This window comes from Oncorhynchus kisutch, linkage group LG17, assembly GCF_002021735.2.
Source record: "Oncorhynchus kisutch isolate 150728-3 linkage group LG17, Okis_V2, whole genome shotgun sequence".
Classification (NCBI taxonomy): Eukaryota; Metazoa; Chordata; class Actinopteri; order Salmoniformes; family Salmonidae; genus Oncorhynchus; species Oncorhynchus kisutch.
This window is the reverse complement of record NC_034190.2, coordinates 61,394,056-61,416,813: the sequence shown is the minus strand read 5'-3', so window position 1 is coordinate 61,416,813 and position 22,758 is coordinate 61,394,056. Positions and strand designations below refer to the sequence as shown.

The 22,758-nt window shown below is 40.8% G+C and overlaps 1 protein-coding gene across 9 annotated transcripts in view; it reads left to right on the top strand.

Moving 5' to 3' along the window:
* pik3cd (phosphatidylinositol-4,5-bisphosphate 3-kinase, catalytic subunit delta) overlaps window positions 1-22,758 on the top strand; it is a 56,136-nt gene that overhangs the window by 10,822 nt on the left and 22,556 nt on the right. For all 9 annotated transcript variants that reach the window (XR_004203672.1, XM_031794241.1, XM_020506427.2 and 6 more), the window contains 7 exons: window positions 11,459-11,555; window positions 14,575-14,705; window positions 14,930-14,980; window positions 15,286-15,453; window positions 16,295-16,416; window positions 17,250-17,393; window positions 20,260-20,359. Coding sequence is in view for 8 of the 9 variants with exons in the window: in XM_031794241.1 (XP_031650101.1) it covers window positions 11,459-11,555; window positions 14,575-14,705; window positions 14,930-14,980; window positions 15,286-15,453; window positions 16,295-16,416; window positions 17,250-17,393; window positions 20,260-20,359 (813 nt within the window). In the remaining variant the exon portion in view is untranslated. The remainder of the gene's footprint in view (window positions 1-11,458; window positions 11,556-14,574; window positions 14,706-14,929; window positions 14,981-15,285; window positions 15,454-16,294; window positions 16,417-17,249; window positions 17,394-20,259; window positions 20,360-22,758) is intronic.

Genomic DNA, 22,758 nt, shown 5'->3' with positions numbered 1-22,758 from the left:
GTTTCGGCACTGTAGCTGTTAAAGTGATGGTCTAGAGCTTTTGTATAATTTCAGTCCCCGAAAATGTCTATTTTGTAAGTGCGTAACCCTTTAATCTTGTACCTGTATACGTGTTGAAAATTGCAGGATTTGGGCACTGATAAGTGCCTAAATTGGAACTCAGTGACTGTACACTAACATAATATAAATGAAGTCAGAGCTCAGGCTCTGTGCTTCACATCGCTTTATGGGTTTTGACTGACAGACGTTCTGTTCTTGAGCACCTCACTTGACAAGAAGTTGCCCCCATCCCTCCTGCAACTTTTGCACATTTTTGTTCGCTGAGTGAGGGAAATGCCGTAAATTAGGGGGACTATGTATTTTGAAAGATGAGACGCTGATAATTATAATAAATATCGCTATGATGTCATACATGCAAGCCAAACACCCATGAGTCTGAATGTGCACTTCAATTTTCCATATCATAAAACTCATGTCATGTACAGTGTCAATGTTTATGATCACTATGTTTGATGTACAGTTACAAGATGACATGGCGTCCAACCTTGAGTTGTTCTGAACAGAATGAGCCTATGTTAGTCTATTGTGAAGAAAATGTGCCATGGAACACGCACCTGAATACACGCATATAAACTACTTACTATGCGCACTGAAATTAGGATGTGTTTCTCTGAATTGCGCTGTGGAAGACTAAGACTGTAAGATCATATTTTATACAGTGCCTTCAGAAAGTATTCAAACCCCTTTACCCTTTCCACATTTTGTTGTGTTACAGCCTGAATTAAACATTTCTTAAATTTTGATTTTGTGTCACTGGCCTACACACAATACCCCATAATGTCAAAGTGGAATTTTTACAAATGAATTAAAAATGAAAAGCATTGAGTCAAAAAGTATTCAACACCTTTGTTATGGAAAGCCTAAATATGTTCAGGAGTAAAAATGTGTTTAACAAGTCACATAATAAGTTGCATGGACTCATGATGTGTGCAAGAATAGTGTTTAACATGATTTTTGAATCACTACCTCATTTCTGTACCCCACACATACAATGATCTGTAAGGTCCCTCAGCCGAGCAGTGAATTTCAAACGACAAAGACCAGGGAGGTTTTCCAATGCTCGCAAAGAAGGGCACCTATTGGTAGAAAAAAATAGACATTGAATATCCCTTTGAGCATTGTGAAGTTATGAATTACAATTTGGATGGTTTATTAATGCACTCAGTCATTACAAAGATAACGGCATCCTTCCCAACTCAGTTGCCGGAGAGGAAGGAAACCGCTCAAGGATTTTACCATGAGGTCAATGGTGACTTTAAAACAGTTACAGAGTTTAATGGCTGTGATAGCAGAAATCTGAGGATGGATCAACAACATTATAGTTACTCTACAATACTAACTTGGATGACAAAGTGAAAAGAAGGAAGCCTGTACAGAATACAAATATTCCAAAACATCCATCTTGTTTGTAAGGCACTAAAGTAAAACTGCAAAAAATGTGGCAAATTAATTTTATGTCCTGAATACAAAGCCTTATGTTTGGGGCAAATCCAACACATAACTGAGTACCACTCTTCATATTTTCAAGCATGGTGGTGGCTGCATCATGTTTTGATGGCAGTCTAACAAGGAGCAACAACCAATTTGTAGATTTTTAAAAGAATAATGGGCAAATGTTGTACAATCCAGATGTGCAAAGCTCTTAGTCTTACCCATAAAGACTCACAGCTGTAATCACTGCCAAAGGTGATACTAACATCTATTGACTCGGGGTGTGAAAACGTATGTAAATTACATATTTCTGTATTTCTTTTTCAATACATTTGCAAACATTTCTAAAAACATGTTTTCACTTTGTCGTTATGGGGTATTGTGTGTAGATGGGTGAGATTTTTTAAAAATTCAATCCATTTTGAATTCAGGCTGTAGCACAACAAAATATGGAATAAGTCAAGGGATATGAATACTTTCTGAAGGCACTGTAATTTAGCTAGTCATATTGGCAGTAGAGCAAGCTTTGAAATGATGCCCACCTGAACCAGATTGCAATTTATAATGGACTGTTTTTGGATTGTGTAAACAACAACAGCAATTGTGTGAGTGCAAGGATGCAGGGTTGTGTTCCAAACAAAACAATTACAAGTGTGCTTGCTCTAGTTCCTCAACGGCACAGCTAGTAGAGCTCAAAAAGCACTTTATAGTTGAAAAGTCTTCTTTGAGTCGTAAGTGCATTGAAATTACTTATGCTTATGCATATACTTTTCATATTTCTTTTGTAAGAAATATTTCACCCTATCCATACAGGCCAATTCCCACGAGTGTTAAGGGTTAAGATCCCGGACTGCACCTTTAAGATAACTGACTGAGAATTCAGTATAATGGGGGGGTAGGGGGACACGACAGTTTTAGTTGAAGAACATATGTCACTGTACATGAAATCCCTATCTGAATTCGGAAGAAATGTTGGCACGTAAAACTGCTTTACAGTGAGCTCCAAAGGTATTGGGACAGTGACACATCTTTTGTTGTTTTGGCTCTGTACTCTAGCACTTTGGATTTGAAATGATACAATGAGTAAAAGTTAGAGGCATAAATATTATACTGCCCAAAAAATGCTAACCTCCCCTGTTATTGTAATGGTGAGAGGTTAGCATGTCTTGGGGTATGATATTTGTACGTCTAACTTGGGGGGGGTGCCTGCTATTTTTGCAGCTACAACCATGTTGCTATTTCAACGTGCTCTGACACACTTTGTGTTTCTGTGGTTGCATGGGTGTCTGTGTGGGTGAGTGTCAGTGTGTGTATTTGTTTGTCTGAACAAAACATGTTTCTTTGTGTGTGTGTGTGTGTGTGTAGGAGGCGGTGTATGTTTTGCTGTTGTCGGATTGTGCAAGCATTTTATTCGCTTCTACTCTTATCTGCTACACTATCACTCCAAGGAAGGAAGAGTAGAGCGTCAATTTCAAGGAATTATAAATGAAGTTTCTAAGCCAACCCACAGATATTTGTTGTATGTACCTCTTCTCTTAAGTACTTCCACTTTCATTGCAAAGACAACTTCCTTAAAGTGGAACTGACAGTGTGTTAACTACTTTACAAATATGAAACAATCATATCAGTACAAAAATACCAAACTTTCTAAGATATTTTAAAACTAGATTATATTTGACTGAAAATTCCATCACGTACAGTAAGGCATTGTTGGCAGAATAGATGGATGCAGTTCAATGCATGGTTAATATAATTCATCAATACATTTCTTGGTAGTCCAAAATATATTGTTATCAGGTTGTAAATCACAGCTTGTCTGGTACATTGTTTGCTGCCTCCACCCATTCGGGATGCACTGTTTCAGTTTCAATGACTCAATATTTTGGACAAGCATGCATTGGCAGGCAAGCTGCAGAAGGACGAGCAGGCTACTATTCCTCATTGTTTATCAGTGCAATTCTGACGGCCAACTAGCTTAAAAAGTTTGAGAGCGTTTAACTAATAGTCCCTCATTAGATTTCAGCTAATATAGCTCTGGCTAGCATGTAGTTGTTCATCTTGTTGTTGATGTGAGAGGATACATTTTCATGGTTGTTTGGTCAATAGGACTGTAAAGTTCCCAAATGTAAGATGACTCCCGTGGTATTTACAGTTACACTAAGTTGACTCTTCCTTTAAACAGCTTGGAAAGTTCCAGAAAATTATGTCATGGCTTCAGAAGCTTCTGATAGGCTAATTAACATCATAAGTCAGTTGGAGGTGTACCTGTGGAGGTATTTCAAGGCCTACCTTCAAACTCACTGCCTCTTTGCTTGACATCATAGGAAAATCTAGAAAAATCAGCCAAGACCTCAGAAAAACAATTGTAGACCTCCACAAGTCTGGTTCATCCTTGGGAGCAATTTCCGAATGCCTGAAGGTACCACGTTCATCTGTACAAACAATAGTACGCAAGAATAAACACCATGGATCCACGCAGCCGTCATACCACTCAGGAAGGAGACGCATTCTGTCTCCTACAGATGAACATACTTTGGTGCAAAAAGTGCAAATCAATCCCAGAACAACAGTAAAGGACCTTGTGAAGATGCTGGAGGAAACGGGTACAAAGTATCTATATCCACAGTAAAACGAGTCCTATATTGACATAACCTGAAAGGACGCTCAGCAAGGAAGAAGCCACTGCTCCAAAACCGCCATAAAAAAGCCAGACTACGGTTTGCAACTGCACATGGGGACAAAGATCATACTTTTTGGAGAAATGTCCTCTGGTCTGATGAAACAAAATTAGAACTGTTTGGCCACAATGACCATCGTTATGTTTGGAGGAAATAGGGTTAGGGTTGCAAGCCGAAGAACACCAGCACGGGGGTGGCAGAATCATGTTGTGGGGGTGCTTTGCTACAGGAGGGACTGGTGCACTTCACAAAATAGACTGGTGCACTTCACAAAATAGATGGCTTCATGAGGAAAGAAAATTATGTGGATATATTGAAGCAACATCTCAAGACATCAGTCAGGAAGTTAAAGCTTGGTCGCAAATTAGTCTTCCAAATGGACGATGACCCCAAGCATACTTCCAAAGTGTGGCAAAATGGCTTAAGGACAACAAAATCAAGGTATTGGAGTGGCCATCACAAAGCCCTGACCTCAATCCCATAGAAAATGTGTGGGAAGAAGTGAAAAGGCGTGTGAGCAAGGAGGCCTACAAACCTGACTCAGTTACAACCACTCTGTCAGGAGGAATGGGCCAAAATTCACCCAACTTATTGTTTGTTGGAAGCTTGTGGAAAGCTACACAAAACGTTTGACCCCAGTTAAACAATTTAAAGGCAATGCTACCAAATACTAATTGAGTGTATGCAAACTTCTGACCCACTAGGAATGTGATGAAAGAAATAAAAGTTTAAATAAATAATTCTCTCTACTATTATTCTGACATTTCACATTCTTAAAATAAAGTGGTGATTCTAACTGGCCTAAAACAGGGAATTATGACTAGGATTAAATGTCAGGAATTGTGAAAATGAGTTTAAATGTATTTGGCTAAGGTGTATGTAAACTTCCGACTTCAACTGTAAATATTTGTGAGTCGTTTCAGGAAACAAGGTGTATGTTGCGCGTCACTACTTCATAGGAGTGTTTTTTGGCAGAAATGCCTTCTGGAACATGTGACCTTTCATGTGCCTTTATAGCAAACGTGTATGCCATCTGTAAATACAAATAAAGTTGTTAAATTATGAGCCTAGTTGGTTTAGCCACGGAAACTAAGCAACCTCCCCGCTAGCCATGATTGGCTGAGTTAATGAGTTGGCTGGACATGCCGACAGATGAGTTCGGATTGGACTGCCATGTAGCACACTTCTGTCTATAATATGAGCTGGTCAGTATGTGTAGGTAATCCTTTATAACGCAGCTTTTTTGAAAGATATCACATAGTAGAACTGCACAAGTGTTGCTCTCCACTTTCTGGAGGATCGAGTTTTTAAATCAGTGGAATTAGAGTATGGTAGCTAAGGAGATTAGCTAAGGACAATTCTGGCGTTTGATTGCAAATATGCAGACGGAGTAGAAAAGAGAACACACAAAAGGCTGTTCTATAAAACACCTGTCTCTGGATTACATTTTCAAACTAAGGGCAACCATGGCACCTGTAACAGAGAGGGAGAAGCGTCCATCCATGTATGAGGTAGAGAGTCTAGCTAGCTAAATTTTCAGATATTACATGTTTCTAATTTTGTCAGAAAGTAATTTATTTCAAGTTAAAGTGTACTGATGCTAACGTTGCGTGTGATTTGTGTAGTAATATTATCCGTATCTCAGAGCCATTTCCATTGCTAGTTATAGCCTAATGTTAGCTAGCTAATTTTGATCCTGGTTGGTTGGTTAGCTACCTGCAGATTCATGCAGGGTAGTAATGTTATAAATTGGGATTATGGTTCATTGTTTAGCTTGCTAGCTGTCTAAACAAAAGACTCCACTATGCAAGTAACTACTTCACTTTGACAACTGTCGATAGACAGTAAATTCGCTCTGGCTATCTATTCCGATTTCAGAGCACTCTCGTCTGAGTGTGCCAGAGCGCAGAATAACTGATGAATTTACGAACGCTCAACCCCCATTGAATATGGCCGGTGTCAGTAAACTTAGGCAACAAAAACGTAATTAAATTGGTGCCATTCAGCACAGTTGCAGTCACCAACGATCTGGATAACATAAAAACAGCCTAACCAGCTCTGCTAAGGCGAGTAAAATGGTCAGTGAGCTGTTCTCTCATTTGTGACTGGAAGTAGTTAGCAAGCTAGCCACCGTTAGCCAGTTAGCTTGGATGATTGACTGTTGCTGTTAGTTCAGAATGCTCAGATAAACCCTACTTTTAGGCCAGAGCGTCCAGTGTGCGCTCGGAACGCTCCGAGAGCGAAACGCTCTGAATGTACTAAAGGCCAATCTTTCTAGTAGGCTTTCCAGTAGGTACCAAAACATTCAAGGGCCATTTTCTCAAGTAAGGTTATAAATTCATCAACTTTCAAAGCAGAATTACATTCCCATTGTTCCTCAGCTGTAGTGTATGATACAGTGAGGGAAAAAAGTATTTGATCCCCTGCTGATTTTGTACGTTTGCCCACTGACAAAGAAATGATCCGTCTATAATTTTAATGGTAGGTTTATTTGAACAGTGAGAGACAGAATAACAACAAAAAAATCCAGAAAAACTCATGTCAAAAATGTTGTAAATTGGATGGCATTTTAATGAGGGAAATAAGTATTTGACCCGCTCTCAATCAGAAAGATTTCTGTCTCCCATGTGTCTTTTATTCAGGTAATGAGCTGAGATTAGCAGCACACTCTTAAAGGGAGTGCTCCTAATCTCAGTTTCTTACCTGTATAAAAGACACCTGGCCACAAAAGCAATCAATCAATCAGATTCCAAACTCTCCACCATGGCCAAGACCAAAGAGCTCTCCAAGGATGTCAGGGACAAGATTGTAGACCTACACAAGGCTGGAATGGGCTACAAGACCATCGCTAAGCAGCTTGGTGAGAAGGTGACAACAGTTGGTGCGATTATTCGCAAATGGAAGAAACACAAAAGAACTGTCAATCTCCCTCGGCCTAGGGCTCCATGCAAGATCTCACCTCGTGGAGTTGCAATGATCATGAGAACGGTGAGGAATCAGCCCAAAACTACACGGGAGGATCTTGTCAATGATCTCAAGGCAGCTGGGACCATAGTTACAATTGGTAACACACTACGCCGTGAAGGACTGAAATCCTGCAGCGCCGCAAGATCCCCCTGCTCAAGAAAGCACATTTACATGCCCGTCTGAAGTTTGCCAATGAACATCTGAATGATTGTGGGGGAACTGGGGGAAAGTGTTGTGGTCAGATGAGACCAACATGGAGCTCTTTGGCATCAACTCAACTCGCCCTGTTTGGAGGAGGAGGAATGTTGCCTATGACCCCAAGAACACCATCCTCACCTGCAACCAGCACAGGTGTAACACATGCTTTGGGGGTGTTTTTCTGCTAAGGGGACAGGACAACTTCACCGCATCAAAGGGACGATGGACGGGGCCATGTACCGTCAAATCTTGGGTGAGAACCTCCTTCCCTCAGCCAGGGCATTAAAAATGGGTTGTGGATGGGTATTCCAGCATGACAATGACCCAAAACACATGGCCAGGGCAACAAAGGAGTGGCTCAAGAAGAAGCACAATAAGGTTCTGGAGTGGCCTAGCCAGTCTCCAGACCTTAATCCCACAGAAAATCTGTGGAGGGAGCTGAAGGTTCGAGTTGCCAAACGTCAGCCTCAACCTTAATGACTTGGAGAAGATCTGCAAAGAGGAGTGGGACAAAAACCCTCCTGAGATGCAAACCTGGTGGCCAACTACAAGAAACGTCTGTCCTCTGTGATTGTCAACAAGGGTTTTGCCACCAAGTACTAAGTCATGTTTTGCAGAGGGGTCAAATACTTATTTCCCTCATTAAAATGCAAATCAATTTATAACATTTTTGACATTCGTTTTTCTGGATATTTTTGTTGTTATTCTGTCTCTCACTGTTCAAATAAACCTACCATTAAAATTATAGACTGATCATTTCTTTGTCAGTGGGCAAACGTACAAAATCAGCATGGGATCAAATACGTTTTTCCCTCACTGTATACCAGTTTCTAGCTTTGAGTCTCTACTTTTATCCGATGTAAAAAAAAACATAATTTCAAATTTTGCGACATAAAACCGAATCGAGTCAGTCGGGCACATTTGCAAAAATCCATTCAGGTGTATTTTGTGGCATATGGCGAATGCGTGCTAATGATGTAAAATCGTGCTGAACTTGCTTACTGCCTGTAAAAACACTGTCCAGTTGAAAGTGAATGATGGCAGACTTATAGGCATATTTGCATAAAGAGCTACTGTAGCTCTGATTGGCTATGGCGTAGACTCCAGTCCTGGGCCAGGCAGATGTTTTTATTTACTGCAGTTTCTATTAATAGTCCAAATGCACGGCCGGGTTCCCACTCTATATTGCTGTATTATTTTCACAAATGCCTTACTTTACGTCATTCTCAAACATTCTATGAATTGATGAAAACGTGAAAATGACCATGTCTAAGTGCTCACTTGTCAGAAAATGTAAAAAAAAAATTTTTAAAGTGTATTTCTTCCTAGGGGTATATATGAACAGATTTTAGTCAAATGTAATGTTGCTAAAAGGCTGTCAGTTCCACTTTAAATGGCTATTACACTGTTTCACATTACATTTAGAGCTGTGGATACTTTAAATGGAGGTGTATGTTACGTTCACCAGCAAGAAAACCAAAAATGTCGCTCAAACAGAAGGGGGAACTAACGAAGAGTCACTGATCAACAACTAAAACGAAAACAGGTGGGGTTTTAGGAGGGATTCTGAAAGACACTCATGGGGGCATCCAATGAAAGTTGGCTAGCGAGAACAACTGGAACCTATTGTGTCAAGAAGCAGTGCAGCTTGGTTGGGTTGTATTTCGGAGGACGCACGGCTCTCGACCTTCGCCTCTCCCAAGTCCGTACGGGATTTGCAGCGATGAGACAAGACTGTAACTACCAATTGGATACCACGAAATTGGGGAGAAAAAAACACACCCAACAAGCAAACCAAAAAGGTAGAGCAAAATTAAATAATCTTCCCAATAACAAGACTGCAACCAGCACAGGTGTAGCACAGGTGTAACACATAACACATGACCAATGAGGTGACACCAATCGGTGCCCCTATGTGCTAATGAGCTATACACGCTAAAGTCCAACCTCAAAACATAAATGGAAAAACCAAAGCATGTAACAATGTATATCTGCTTAGAAACATTACCCAAATGTTTGTTCACTTATCTTTTCATCCTTCCGACCCCATTGTCAGTTTATTTGAAAATGTACCTAATAAGCAGTTTGCATGTGTCATATGGCTGTTATAAGGACATACAGAAAAAAAGTAATGTCTGTGTTCTGTATAGTTTTTTTTGTTTCGATCAAGTCAAGGATATCTCTTATGTTCCCCTTTTCTGCGAAATGCCATAATAGTTTCACTTCTAGACATGAACACACAGTTAACACCACCTCTTTGAATCCCCATGCCATTGGTTACTATGGACTTGTTTGCCATTGCTTTCAGGAAGTGGAACGTGTATGTAGTTGTTGTGTATAATACTGTACACTGAGGCCTGGGCTCAATTTCCCCTTCTTAACGTGGCTCTTGTCACATCCTGGGTGTATTCATTAGTGCACACCGTAGAAAAAAACTTTCGCAATTGAAAATGTTTTGCTACAAAAACAAGGCTACTCCCTCCCCGTTTTGCCCTGTTGCTTACTAGTGAATACGCCCTGGTTTAAAAGAGGCATGGTGCGAGGCCACATGTGTGCTGTGGGGAGCTAGGCCTCAGCGACTCCACTTCTGCTTTCTGGGCCACTTCTCCCTTCCGTCACCCAGAGGAGAAGTCCTCTCAGCAGGCCAGACAGTGGGCCTGCATCCCTTATAGCACCCTATTTCCTGAATAATGCATACTTTTGATCAGGGTCCATAGGGTCATGTTCAAATGTAGTGCACTGTGCCATTTGGAACACACAACAGGAAGCGAGAAGTTATTTTGGCTAGCCATGGCCACTCGCATCGGCTTATTTTAATTTAGCTTGTTTTTTTAGCAAGTTCACAGCTGAGCGATGCACTATATTGGTTTTCCCGCCTTAGCTTGAGAAGCGCTTTCCCCTGACCATTTACCACAAGTCATTCTCATTAAACCTTGTACCAGGAAGGGAGATTTGGACATTTAAGATTCATTACAATCATTCAATACTTACAATACAATGACAACTCAATTAACCTTTATTTTATAACTCTAATATCAAGTGTTTAACAGTTTCTGAGGTTAATTGAAATCCTTGTAATGGCCAATTAGATATTGTGTCTTGTATTGTTTTATGTATACTGTATATTGAAATGCATTTCAAGCAATTTAATGTAACCATAGAGGCCTACAACACAAATGGCTTGCGAGACATAATGATATCAGTTATTATACGAACGAAGACCTGTTCGTTAACCACAGTGGAAACTCTTTCGCAAAGTGACTGTGCTTTTTGGTGGTGCAAGAATAAGTCTGTTGTTCATTGCACCATTGCCATTCTCAGTCATTCATTTCAAGACTGGAGGCTCCATTTAATCAATCTGGAAGTTTCCAGTTTATGGCAACACATCATTCCTCCCATGCAGCCAGGTATCCAGTTTGAATTAAATATCAAGTTGTAGTTATTTTTATTTCACAACGTGTGTTATTGATTGAAAGAATCCAAACTTCAACTTAGTGACACTGTGGGCCACATACTGATTTTGATTGAATGAAGCCCAAGATGTACTCACACACATTTGGGTTCTTCTAAACAGATGTAAACGAAAACAGGTTAGAAAGTTTGAATTTGTAAATAGTGTGCTAATGACTATCAACCTTGGTCGTGTTCAGTAGGGCACACCGTAGCAAAACGTTTCGCGACGAGAAAAACAATATTGTTCTTATTGGACTAGTTATGGTAGTACCTCCCGTTCCACTTTTTTTTCCTCCTTTACTGAACATGACCATGGTGTTTCTCCCATAGAATTAGAATGGACGTTCCCATTCAAGTCATGATGCTATAATGGATGGACTGGGGCCATTTTGAGGGTCCCAATTGGAGCAAAGCTAGGTTGAAGATATCCAGGTTAAGACAACGTCCAACGTCATTCACATGCGGAAGCATTCAAAAATAAACAGATTCATGGTCCCTTAGTTTTAGAATTCTTCCGCATGAATGCAAAGAGTTATGGGATATTAGAATCCTTTTGTCTTAACTTTTGTTATCCTCAACCTAGGCGCAAAGCAGAAAGTCAAAGCATGGAAGTTCGGTATTCAATCTGTGCTTTATTAACAGTCACCTCATTATGTGGTTTCTTCCACCAGGACTGTCCACTAGCCTGGGTAAACACCATGGTGTTTGACTATAAGGATCAGCTGAAGACTGGGGAGTTCCTTCTCTCCACCTGGCCTTCAGTCCCTGGTACAGTAGAAACACACACACACACACACACACACACACACACACACACACACACACACACACACACACACACACACACACACACACACACACACACACACACACACACACACACACACACACACACACACACACAAACTAGTTGTTTTATGAACTGCAAAATGTACACCATTGTTCCGATACAATTTTAATCATTGTACTATTTACCTACAGTTGTTTAAAATGTAATTAAATGGGTAGTAATAATAAATGTAAAAAGCAGCAACAACATTTTTTACATTTGAATTACAACAAATTTGCAACTTTTTAAAATATATTTATACAGTGCCTTGCGAAAGTATTCGGCCCCCTTGAACTTTGCGACCTTTTGCCACATTTCAGGCTTCAAACATAAAGATATAAAACTGTATTTTTTTGTGAAGAATCAACAACAAGTGGGACACAATCATGAAGTGGAATGACATTTATTGGATATTTCAAACTTTTTTAACAAATCAAAAACTGAAAAATTGGGCGTGCAAAATTATTCAGCCCCCTTAAGTTAATACTTTGTAGCGCCACCTTTTGCTGTGATTACAGCTGTAAGTCGCTTGGGGTATGTCTCTATCAGTTTTGCACATCGAGAGACTGACATTTTTTCCCATTCCTCCTTGCAAAACAGCTCGAGCTCAGTGAGGTTTGATGGAGAGCATTTGTGAACAGCAGTTTTCAGTTCTTTCCACAGATTCTCGATTGGATTCAGGTCTGGACTTTGACTTGGCCATTCTAACAGCTGGATATGTTTATTTTTGAACCATTCCATTGTAGATTTTGCTTTATGTTTTGGATCATTGTCTTGTTGGAAGACAAATCTCCGTCCCAGTCTCAGGTCTTTTGCAGACTCCATCAGGTTTTCTTCCAGAATGGTCCTGTATTTGGCTCCATCCATCTTCCCATCAATTTTAACCATCTTCCCTGTCCCTGCTGAAGAAAAGCAGGCCCAAACCATGATGCTGCCACCACCATGTTTGACAGTGGGGATGGTGTGTTCAGGGTGATGAGCTGTGTTGCTTTTACGCCGAACATAACGTTTTGCATTGTTGCCAAAAAGTTCAATTTTGGTTTCATCTGACCAGAGCACCTTCTTCCACATGTTTGGTGTGTCTCCCAGGTGGCTTGTGGCAAATTTTAAACTACACTTTTTATGGATATCTTTAAGAAATGGCTTTCTTCTTGCCACTCTTCCATAAAGGCCAGATTTGTGCAATATACGACTGATTGTTGTCCTATGGACAGAGTCTCCCACCTCAGCTGTAGATCTCTGCAGTTCATCCAGAGTGATCATGGGCCTCTTGGCTGCATCTCTGATCAGTCTTCTCCTTGTATGAGCTGAAAGTTTAGAGGGACGGCCAGGTCTTGGTAGATTTGCAGTGGTCTGATACTCCTTCCATTTCAATATTATCGCTTGCACAGTGCTCCTTGGGATGTTTAAAGCTTGGGAAATCTTTTTGTATCCAAATCCGGCTTTAAACTTCTTCACAACAGTATCTCGGACCTGCCTGGTGTGTTCCTTGTTCTTCATGATGCTCTCTGCGCTTTTAACGGACCTCTGAGACTATCACAGTGCAGGTGCATTTATACGGAGACTTGATTACACACAGGTGGATTGTATTTATCATCATTAGTCATTTAGGTCAACATTGGATCATTCAGAGATCCTCACTGAACTTCTGGAGAGAGTTTGCTGCACTGAAAGTAAAGGGGCTGAATAATTTTGCACGCCCAATTTTTCAGTTTTTGATTTGTTAAATGTCGTTCCACTTCATGATTGTGTCCCACTTGTTGTTGATTCTTCACAAAAAAATACAGTTTTATATCTTTATGTTTGAAGCCTGAAATGTGGCAAAAGGTCGCAAAGTTCAAGGGGGCCGAATACTTTCGCAAGGCACTGTATATGGGATAAGGAGTGACATTTAAATGCTGCGTGTTAAAAAAAATGTAGTTACTGATATACTAAAAAAGGAGTGAGGCTGGTCAAAATCTGTTTCACATTTACACTTTACCACTACATTTACTGAAAATATGCATGTAAGGGTTTTAAAGTGCCATCGACTGGTTATGTTTGACGTAGCCACTATTCCTTTGCAAAGTGGTTGTGATGATTTTGGAAATATCAATATGTGCTTCGGAGTGGACGTTTCTTGTAGTGTCCTTAAGCCGCACAATCAGTATCATGTTGATGAATCAAATAACAGTTAAATCATTTTTAGTTTAGTTGGGCTTGGGGTGGGGACAAATTTGACATTTTCTTGGTCATCTGTTGATGACATTTCTTGCTTTTCGCAAACTCATTAGCGACAGGGATCGTTAAAATATCGTCATACTTTTGAGTGAATCAGATTTTTGGTTCATGAAATGTTTCAATGTTTGTTCAAACATACAAAAGGGAAGGAAATCATGTTGGAGGTCATATGTCCTTTAGGCAAATTTTTTGCCATATGCTGAGAAACACTTTTGTACAGACTTTCGAAGCTCTACGTCAAACAAAGTGGTGGGGCTGCGCTTTTGACATTGAAGTGCTCATCATATCATCACCTATGGGCCATTCAGTTCGGGATTTGGCCCCATAATAACTCCATTTGTGTTATATGTGTGTTCTATTTATTTTACAATCTGGCCTTTAGATATTTGCCCCATGCAATGACAAAAAATATAAGGCTTCCAACCACTAAGGCTTGGAGCATTAAATAGGAAATCAGCAGTTGGTACATCTATTTAGCAGTTGTTACATCCAAATTATTGATATGTTCCTAGAATCCCAATTATTTTGTAAACAAAGTAAATGCAATGTTATTATCATGGATGGACAGTCATTGCATTCATAGCTCTGTCTGTGAATTTGAGAGTGGTTACATTTCTCCAGCCCCATCCGACAGTGGTGGGGAGAACGCTGTATTGTTTCTACTGCTGATTGCAGCTTTAACACATTGATTTAGCTAATAGCTGAATATGTTTATTTCGGTTTAATTTGGCCTCCCAGATGATAAAGGCGACCTCCTGAATCCAATGGGCACAGTGGAGAAAAATCCCAACGTTGATAGTGCAGCAGGACTCCTCATTCACTTCCCCAATATCCGACCTCACCCTCTCTACTACCCCCATTTCGACAAGGTACACCTTATATTGCACACACGTTTCAATAGTTGACATTGTACATTTGTAGCCAACCTCGTACATTTGTAACCATTACACTTGTAACCATCATGTACTGTACATGTAAAAAAAAAAATCTATATTAGATCTCACTATAGATTTTATGAAATTAGACATTAGAAATTGTATTTTTAGAACTATATTAAGATATCTACACATTTGTATGCTCCTCCTATTTTCAGTTGAGGGACCTAGAAAAAAATGGAGGGAAGGTTATAGCCACCAAGGTAGAGGTAAGGGACTCTATTGTTTGTTTGAAATGTATAAGATTACAAGGTAATCCTTTGAAAACCACATTCAACTTTTAAAACGCATAAACCATTTATTATTTGTATTATCTTATTGTATGTTTGAACTTTGAATTCATTATCAATACCATTACGTATAAATTATGTTTCTCACAATTACCAGTGTTTTTTCCAATTACTTTTACATCAAAGTATAGATTCATTGCTAAGAAATTACCATTCTAGTACCTACAGATCTACAGTATGTTCACTCAACCCCTTCCCTGTTGACTTTGTATTGTGCTGCCCAGCATATGAAGCTAAAGGAAATAGTAGACAATAAGAACTACACAGAGTTCTTTGAGGACGAGAAAGAGCTTCTGTGGAAGCTACGCGGTGTGGTGCGGGAGCGCTACCCAGAGAGTCTGTCCAAACTTCTCCTCATCACAAAATGGAATAAGCACGAGGATGTAGCACAGGTAGGACACTTTCCTCTCGCAAAGACAACTGAGGTGTGAGTTAATGCAATGCAAGTGAAATTATCATCTGCATCTTGACTTAAAAGGTTACTTACAAAATAAGGGAGTCACCAACATAAAATGTCTAAATAGGGCGTTGGGCCAACACGAGCCAGAACAGCATCACTGCACCTTGGCATAGATTATACAACTCTTGCAGGAATACGACACCATTCTTCCACCATTTATTGATGGTGGTGGAAAATGCTGTCTCAGGCGCCGCTTGAGAATGTCCCATATGTGCTGAATTGATTTGAGAACTAGTGACTGAGACGGCCGTGGCATATTGTATACATTGTTTTCATGCTCATCAAACCATTCAGTGACCACTCGTGCCCTGTGGTTTGGGGCATTGTCATCCTATTGGGGCATAGCCATGGTTACCAAAATAATAGCCTGCCCAGCATTCTTTTTACATGAAGGGATGTTAAGCATGAAGGGATGTTAATTACTTAATTAACTCAAGAACCACACCTGTGTGGAACAACCTGCTTTCAATATACTTTGTATCCCTCATCTACTAAAGTGTTTCCATTATTTTGGCCGTTACCAGTATGTTGTAACTTTTCTTTAAAAAATTCCACGAGAGGAACTTTGGTTGAACCAGAGATTTAGTTACCGTGCGATACATATGCAGTGCATCTGTTTTTGCAATTATTAAATATGTAATTATTTTCCATTATCATGTTCAAATTGATTCATGCTTGATTCATGCATTAGCAATGCTCATGTATGCTGAAAATGAATTTAAAGTTCCAGTAGGTTCAATGTCAAAAAACCTGACCTGTGCCATTGTGTCCAGATGGTGACATTTCTGCAGAAATGGCCGGACCTCCCTGCTCTCCATGCCCTGGAGCTGCTGGACTACAGTTTCCCTGACCCAATGGTCCGCTCCTTCACCATCAGATGCCTAAGGAAGCTGAGGTATTGTAACCTTAGGCATTTCCCAGACACAGATTAAAGATGCACTATGCAGAAATCGCTCTGCCATTTCCTGGTTTAAAAAAAATGTGAATAGGTTGCCTAATTTCAGTTTATGTGACAAAACAAGCATAGTGAAGAGAATCTAAACCACTGTGAAATATATTTTCCATAACCAAAAATATTGTATTTTCATCTGTTTGAAGCTGGTTTACAAATCCACAAGTAAATGACACAAAAACTACACGTAAGAAGTATAGAAATACCACACACAGAACAGATCTACCACTTCTTACATTTGCTTTTAATGAGAATGACAGATCTATAACATACATTTTTATGTGAATTTGGTCGGGTCCCCCAAAAAGTTACATATTGCAGCTTAAAGCCTAGTCCATGACTAAAAAGCATGTTCAATGGAGAATTCTCATTGAAAGTGCTTTTTATTCCAGGACTAAACTCAATCCATGTCTGGGAAACCAGCCCTAGGTGACTAGAGAGCTATCCTTTGGCGTTCGCCATGGCCTCTTTTCTGCTTTTCATTTTGATAGGTACTCAAACTCCAGAAAAAAAGTGACATGATTATATAGGGATGTATAGGTTTTTTTCTCCTGAAATACAAACAAGTGGTACAAATCAAAAATCAAAACAAGTGGTACCTCTTTAACAATGGTGAGAAAACAATGTTAAGAATTGGGTTTTAGAAGTGTCAACAAGTTCCAACCATACTGGATGCCCGTCAATGACTTGGTTGCTCAGCTGGCAAAAAATAATTGTTTTCACAACATTGTGAAAATGTTGCTGTAAATGACTCTGTTTAATCTCCCTCCCAACAGAGATGAGGAGCTGCTCCAGTACTTGCTGCAGTTGGTTCAGGTTCTGAAGTATGAGTCTTACCTGGACTGTGACCTTGCTACTTTTCTGCTAGAGAGAGCCCTCTCCAACAAGAGGATAGGTCACTTCCTCTTCTGGCATCTCAGGTGAGTGAGTGAGTGAGTGAGTGAGTGAGTGAGTGAGTGAACAACATATCCTAAAAACAGGACAGATCAATGTAAAATGGACAGTATGCAATGTAATCAGGCTACTCACAACTGCTGTCTATGAGTTAAATCCTGTGGGCTAAATTGTTATGATCAGTGGTTTCAAGTTTGTATCTGTCTATTTTTGACGAGCTGATCATAGCGAACAAGAAAGCACCTCTGCATTTCCCGCTGTGTAAACACATTGCAAATAAAGTTGGGTAGCTGATATTCAGAGCTTAAATAGCCAAATTGATTAGTCACAGGAAGTGTCAACCCCATTTTATTTTCATGTCACTAAGACACGTGATGCCCAACTTCCATCAACACGTCTCCAATGCCACTAGCATTAACAACCTTCCCTCGTCTGACATTCGGCAAATCAGATCATAACTCCATACTCCTGCTTCCTGTTTACATGCAGAAACTCAAACAGGAAGTACCCGTGAATCACTCTGTTGAGAAATGTTCACCAGAATCACAGATTATGCTACAGGACTGCTTTGCTAGCGCTGATTGGTATTTGTTTAGATACTCCGCCGTTAACATAGACGAGCTAACCACCTCCGTCACTGGCTTCATTAGAAAATGCATCAGCGACGTTGTCCCCACGGTGAGGGATCGCTGCTTCCCCAATCAAAAGCCCTGGATTAACACGGAGGTTGGCGCTAAACTAAAAGACAGGGCTACCGCACACAGAGCTATAGTAGACAACCATTAGGCTACGGCCGAGGACAGGAATAAGTACGATAAGTCCCGCAATGACCTCCGCAGAGTCATCTAACGAGCAAAGGACAATATAGGAGTAAGTTAGAATCATATTACATAGCGAATGTGACAGGGGCTACAGTCCATAACGGTTTACAAAGGAACCCAACCGTGATCTGCCCAACAATGCTTCTCTACCAGACGAACTCAATGCATTTATACATGATAACAACAACATCGTGCCAGGTGGGAGTGTCGTCACAGACTCAGAGGATTGGGTGATCTCACTCTCCAAGGCCGACGTGAAAAAGGTCTTTAATCATGTCAAGGCTGTGGGGCCCGACTGTATAGCAAGCAGGGTGCGTTCTCAGAGCATGCGCAGAATAACTGGCAGGCATATTCACTGTAGTTTTCAACCTCTCATTGTCCCAGTCTGTAATCTCCACATGTTTTAAGATGACCAACATCATTCCTGTCCCCAAGAACATGTCATATTGACTACAGCCCTGTAGCATTCACTTCTGTAATCATGAAGTGCTTTGAATGGTTGGTTATGGCACACATTAACTTCACCATCCCAGACACACCACTCCAATTTACATACCGCCCCAAAAGATCCATAGATGATGCAATCTCAATTGCTCTCCACAGTGCCCTCACCCACCTAGATAAAAATACCTATGTGAGAATGCTGTTCATTGACTACAGCTCAGCGTTCAACACTATTGTCCCCTCCAAGCTCATCACCAAGCTAAGGAGGACTCTGGGTCTGAACACATCCCTCTGCAACTAGATCCTGGACTTTCTGACGGGCCGACCCCAGGTGGTGAAGGTGGCAACATTACCTCCGCCACGCTGACCCTCAACACTGGGTCCCCACAGGGGTGTGTGCTTAGTGGCTCCAACACCATCATCAAGTTGGCTGACACTATGACGTTGGTAGGCCTGATCACCAGCGGTCCTACAGGGAGGAGGTCAGTGACTTGGCAGTATAGTGCCAGAGCAACAAACTCTCCCTCAACGTCGGTAAGACCAAGGAGCTGATGGTGGACTACAGGAAACGAAGGGGCGAGCACGCTCCCATCCACATTAACGAGGCTGCAGTGGAGCAGGTCGAGAACTTCAAGTTCCTCAGTGTCCAAATCACTAAAGACTTAAAATGGTCCTAACACAGATGCACATCGTGAAGAAGGAGCGACAGCGCCTCTTCCCCTTCAGGAGGTTGAAAAAGTTTGTCATGGGTCCCTCAAAACCTCTAAACTTTATACAGCTGTACCATTGAGAGCATCTTGACTGGCTGCATCACTGCCTGGTATGGCAATAGTACCACACACACTCACACTGCTCACTCACACATAATATGCACATACATTTATGCACACCCACTCACATACAAGCTGCTGCTACTGTTTATCTTATATCCTGTTGCCAAGTCACCTTACACCTATACATATCTACATCCATCACTCCAGTATCCATGCACATTGTAAATATAGTATTGGAATTTACCCTTTATATAGTATGCTTGCTTACTTACTTATTGGGTTCTTCATATTTATTTTTATTTCTCGTGTTTTTTCTAGTATTACATTGTTATTGATTATTGCATTGTAGGGTTTTGAGTTTGCAAGAAGGCATTTCACTGTACTTGTGCATGTGACAATACAACTTTAAACTTGAATCAGGACTAATAAAGCCAATGGCCTGTTTTACAAACGGTGGTCCGACATGGTAGGCTACACCCCAGTAAGCACCGACCGACACCAACGTCTTTTGGACGTCTTTTTTTGGTATTTTACAAACGGTAGGCCTACCACATAGATGGGCATTCATAAAATTAAATATCACTCGACACTGTAGGGTATACCTCAGTAAGCACGGACCGACACCGATGCCTTTTAGATGTCTATGTTTGGTTCAGATTTGGTCCAGTCTGGACCAGCCTTGGGGAGGCAGGATATTTTTTTTTGTCTCGTCTAGAACGGCCCGGACCAGCCGTGTGTGTGCGCACCTGGCTGTGTGCACGATTGTGGAACAAGCACTTATAACTCTGTATATGAATTGAACACTAAGGTGGTGTTGGTAGAAGTTGTGACAGAAGCCTTTGTCCTCACTCCAGGTCAGAAATGCACGTATCCTCGGTCAGTCTGCGTTTCGGCCTGATTCTAGAGGCTTACTGCAGGGGCAACATCTATCACATCAAGAGCTTATGGAAACAGGTGAGCACACCTTGAGACTATATACTTGTTCATTCTTAGACATCTGCCCATGATATTTGACCATGTCTTTTGTACAATGGCCAGATTCCTTAGAAATAGCATGTGTAGAGGACTAGGGGAGACTGGGGACAATTGTAACATGTTTTGTATTTGACTTTATTGCTCAGAGACCACTCGAACTAGGCCACTAATGTTTTTATATGAGAAACGTACATCTGTCCGCTAATCATTCATACCATTTATAGGTCTGTATATAAGATGGTCTGATCATAATATTGATTTTAATCCGAAAAGTCCGGATGTTACATTTGCCGCTGTGTCAGGGGCAATTGCAACAGTAGGTGGGGTTAAATGTAACACCTACAAAATAAACAAAATAAATTCACTTAACTTTGATAAAATGTATGTTTATGAATTATCATATTATAGACCTACCGTATGTAATAATTTTGCAAGAAATATAAGTATTTCTATGTACGTAACCAACATTTACAGTAACAGTGTGCATGGCCATTCGGTAGCTCTCAAAACATCTGAAATGTCTGATGGTGTACAGAATATATCTGTTTACAACTTATTTGGCACTGTACAGGACCCCAAGGCTATTTAAAGTTAGTAATTGTATAGTTAATGTATAATTCATACAACCTTAAAGTTTAAAAAATTAAAAATAAATAAATGTTGCTGCTTGGCTCAGGATCATTTTAACACTGTGTTACAATTACCCCCAACCCAGCAGCCATGACAAAACCTCATGTGCCTAGCAATAGACAACACATGTCAATCATGCCAATGTTTAGCCAACACATAGTGATGAAAATGTTGCTATTTTGAATTCTTGGACATTAATGCTCAGGACAGCATAAGAACAATACAACCGGTGGGGGAAAAAACTACATTCACCCCTAAAAAACTAAAATTTGCTCATGATAGTGACATATATATTTTTTACATTTGACCCCCTTTTCTCCCCAATTTCGTGGTATCCAATTGTTAGTAGTTACTATCTTGTCTCATCCCTACAACTCCTATACGGGCTCGGGAGAGACGAAGGTAGAAAGCCATGCGTCCTCCGAAACACAACCCAACCAAGCCGCACTGCTTCTTAACACAGCGCGCATCCAACCCGGAAGCCAGCCACACCAATGTGTCGGAGGAAACACTGTGCACCTGGTGACCTGGTTAGCGTGCACTGCTCCTGGCCCGCCACATGAGTCGCTAGTGCGTGATGAGACAAGGATATCCCTACCGGCCAAACCCTCCCTAACCCGGACGACGCTAGGCCAATTGTGCGTCGCCCCATGGACCTCCCGCTCACGGCCGGCTGCGACAGAGCGAACGCAGAGTCTCTGGTGGCACAGTTAGCACTGCGATGCAGTGCCCTAGACCACTGCGCCACCCGGGAGGCCCAATAGTGAGATATTTTGCTGAAACTTTTCAAGCAATAACCTAAATGGGCATGTACTGTGTGAGTTTAATCTCTATCTTGTTTATGTTTGGAGAAAGTCAAGATGTTACAATTGCCCCTTGTTACAATTGCATGGGCTCCCCTACTGGTTTTCTTCCCATATGAAATGACCAACCAGTAGGTGCAAAAATGAAACAATACAGTTTTGAGTGGAGAACACAAAGAATGTGTTTAGCAAGTTTTGAGAATGACACAAATATTAATTTCCACAAAGTTTGCTGCTTCAGTGGCTTTAGATGTTTTTTAAGTATAACTGAAGTATAATTACAAACAATTCATAAGTGTCAAAGGCTTTTATTGACAATTACATAAAGTTGATGCAAAGAGTCAATATTTGCAGTGTTGACCCTTCTTTTTCAAGACCTCTGCAATCCGCCCTGATGGCAGCCCATTCTTCCATAATCAATGCTTGGAGCTTGTCAGAATTTGTGGGGTTTTATTTGTCCACCCGTCTCTTGAGGATTGACCACACGCTCTCAATGGGATTAATGTCTGGGGAGTTTCCTGGCCATGGACCCACAATATCGAAGTTTTGTTCTCCGAGCTACATAGTTATCACTTTTGCCTTATGGCAAGGTGCTCCATCATGCTGGAAAAGGCATTGTTCGTCACCAAACTGTTCCTGGATGGTTGGGAGAAGTTGCTCTCGGAGGATGTATTGGTACCATTCTTTATTCATGGCTGTGTTCTTAGGCAAAATTGTGAGTGAGCCCACTCCCTTGGCTGATAAGCAACCCCTCACATGAATGGTCTCAGGATGCTTTACTGTTGGGATGACACAGGACTGATGGTAGCGCTCACCATATCTTCTCCGGACAAGCTTTTTTCCGGATGCCCCAAACAATCGGAAAGGGGATTCATCAGAGAAAATGACTTTACCCCAGTCCTCAGCAGTCCAAACACTGTACCTTTTGCAGAATATCAGTATGTC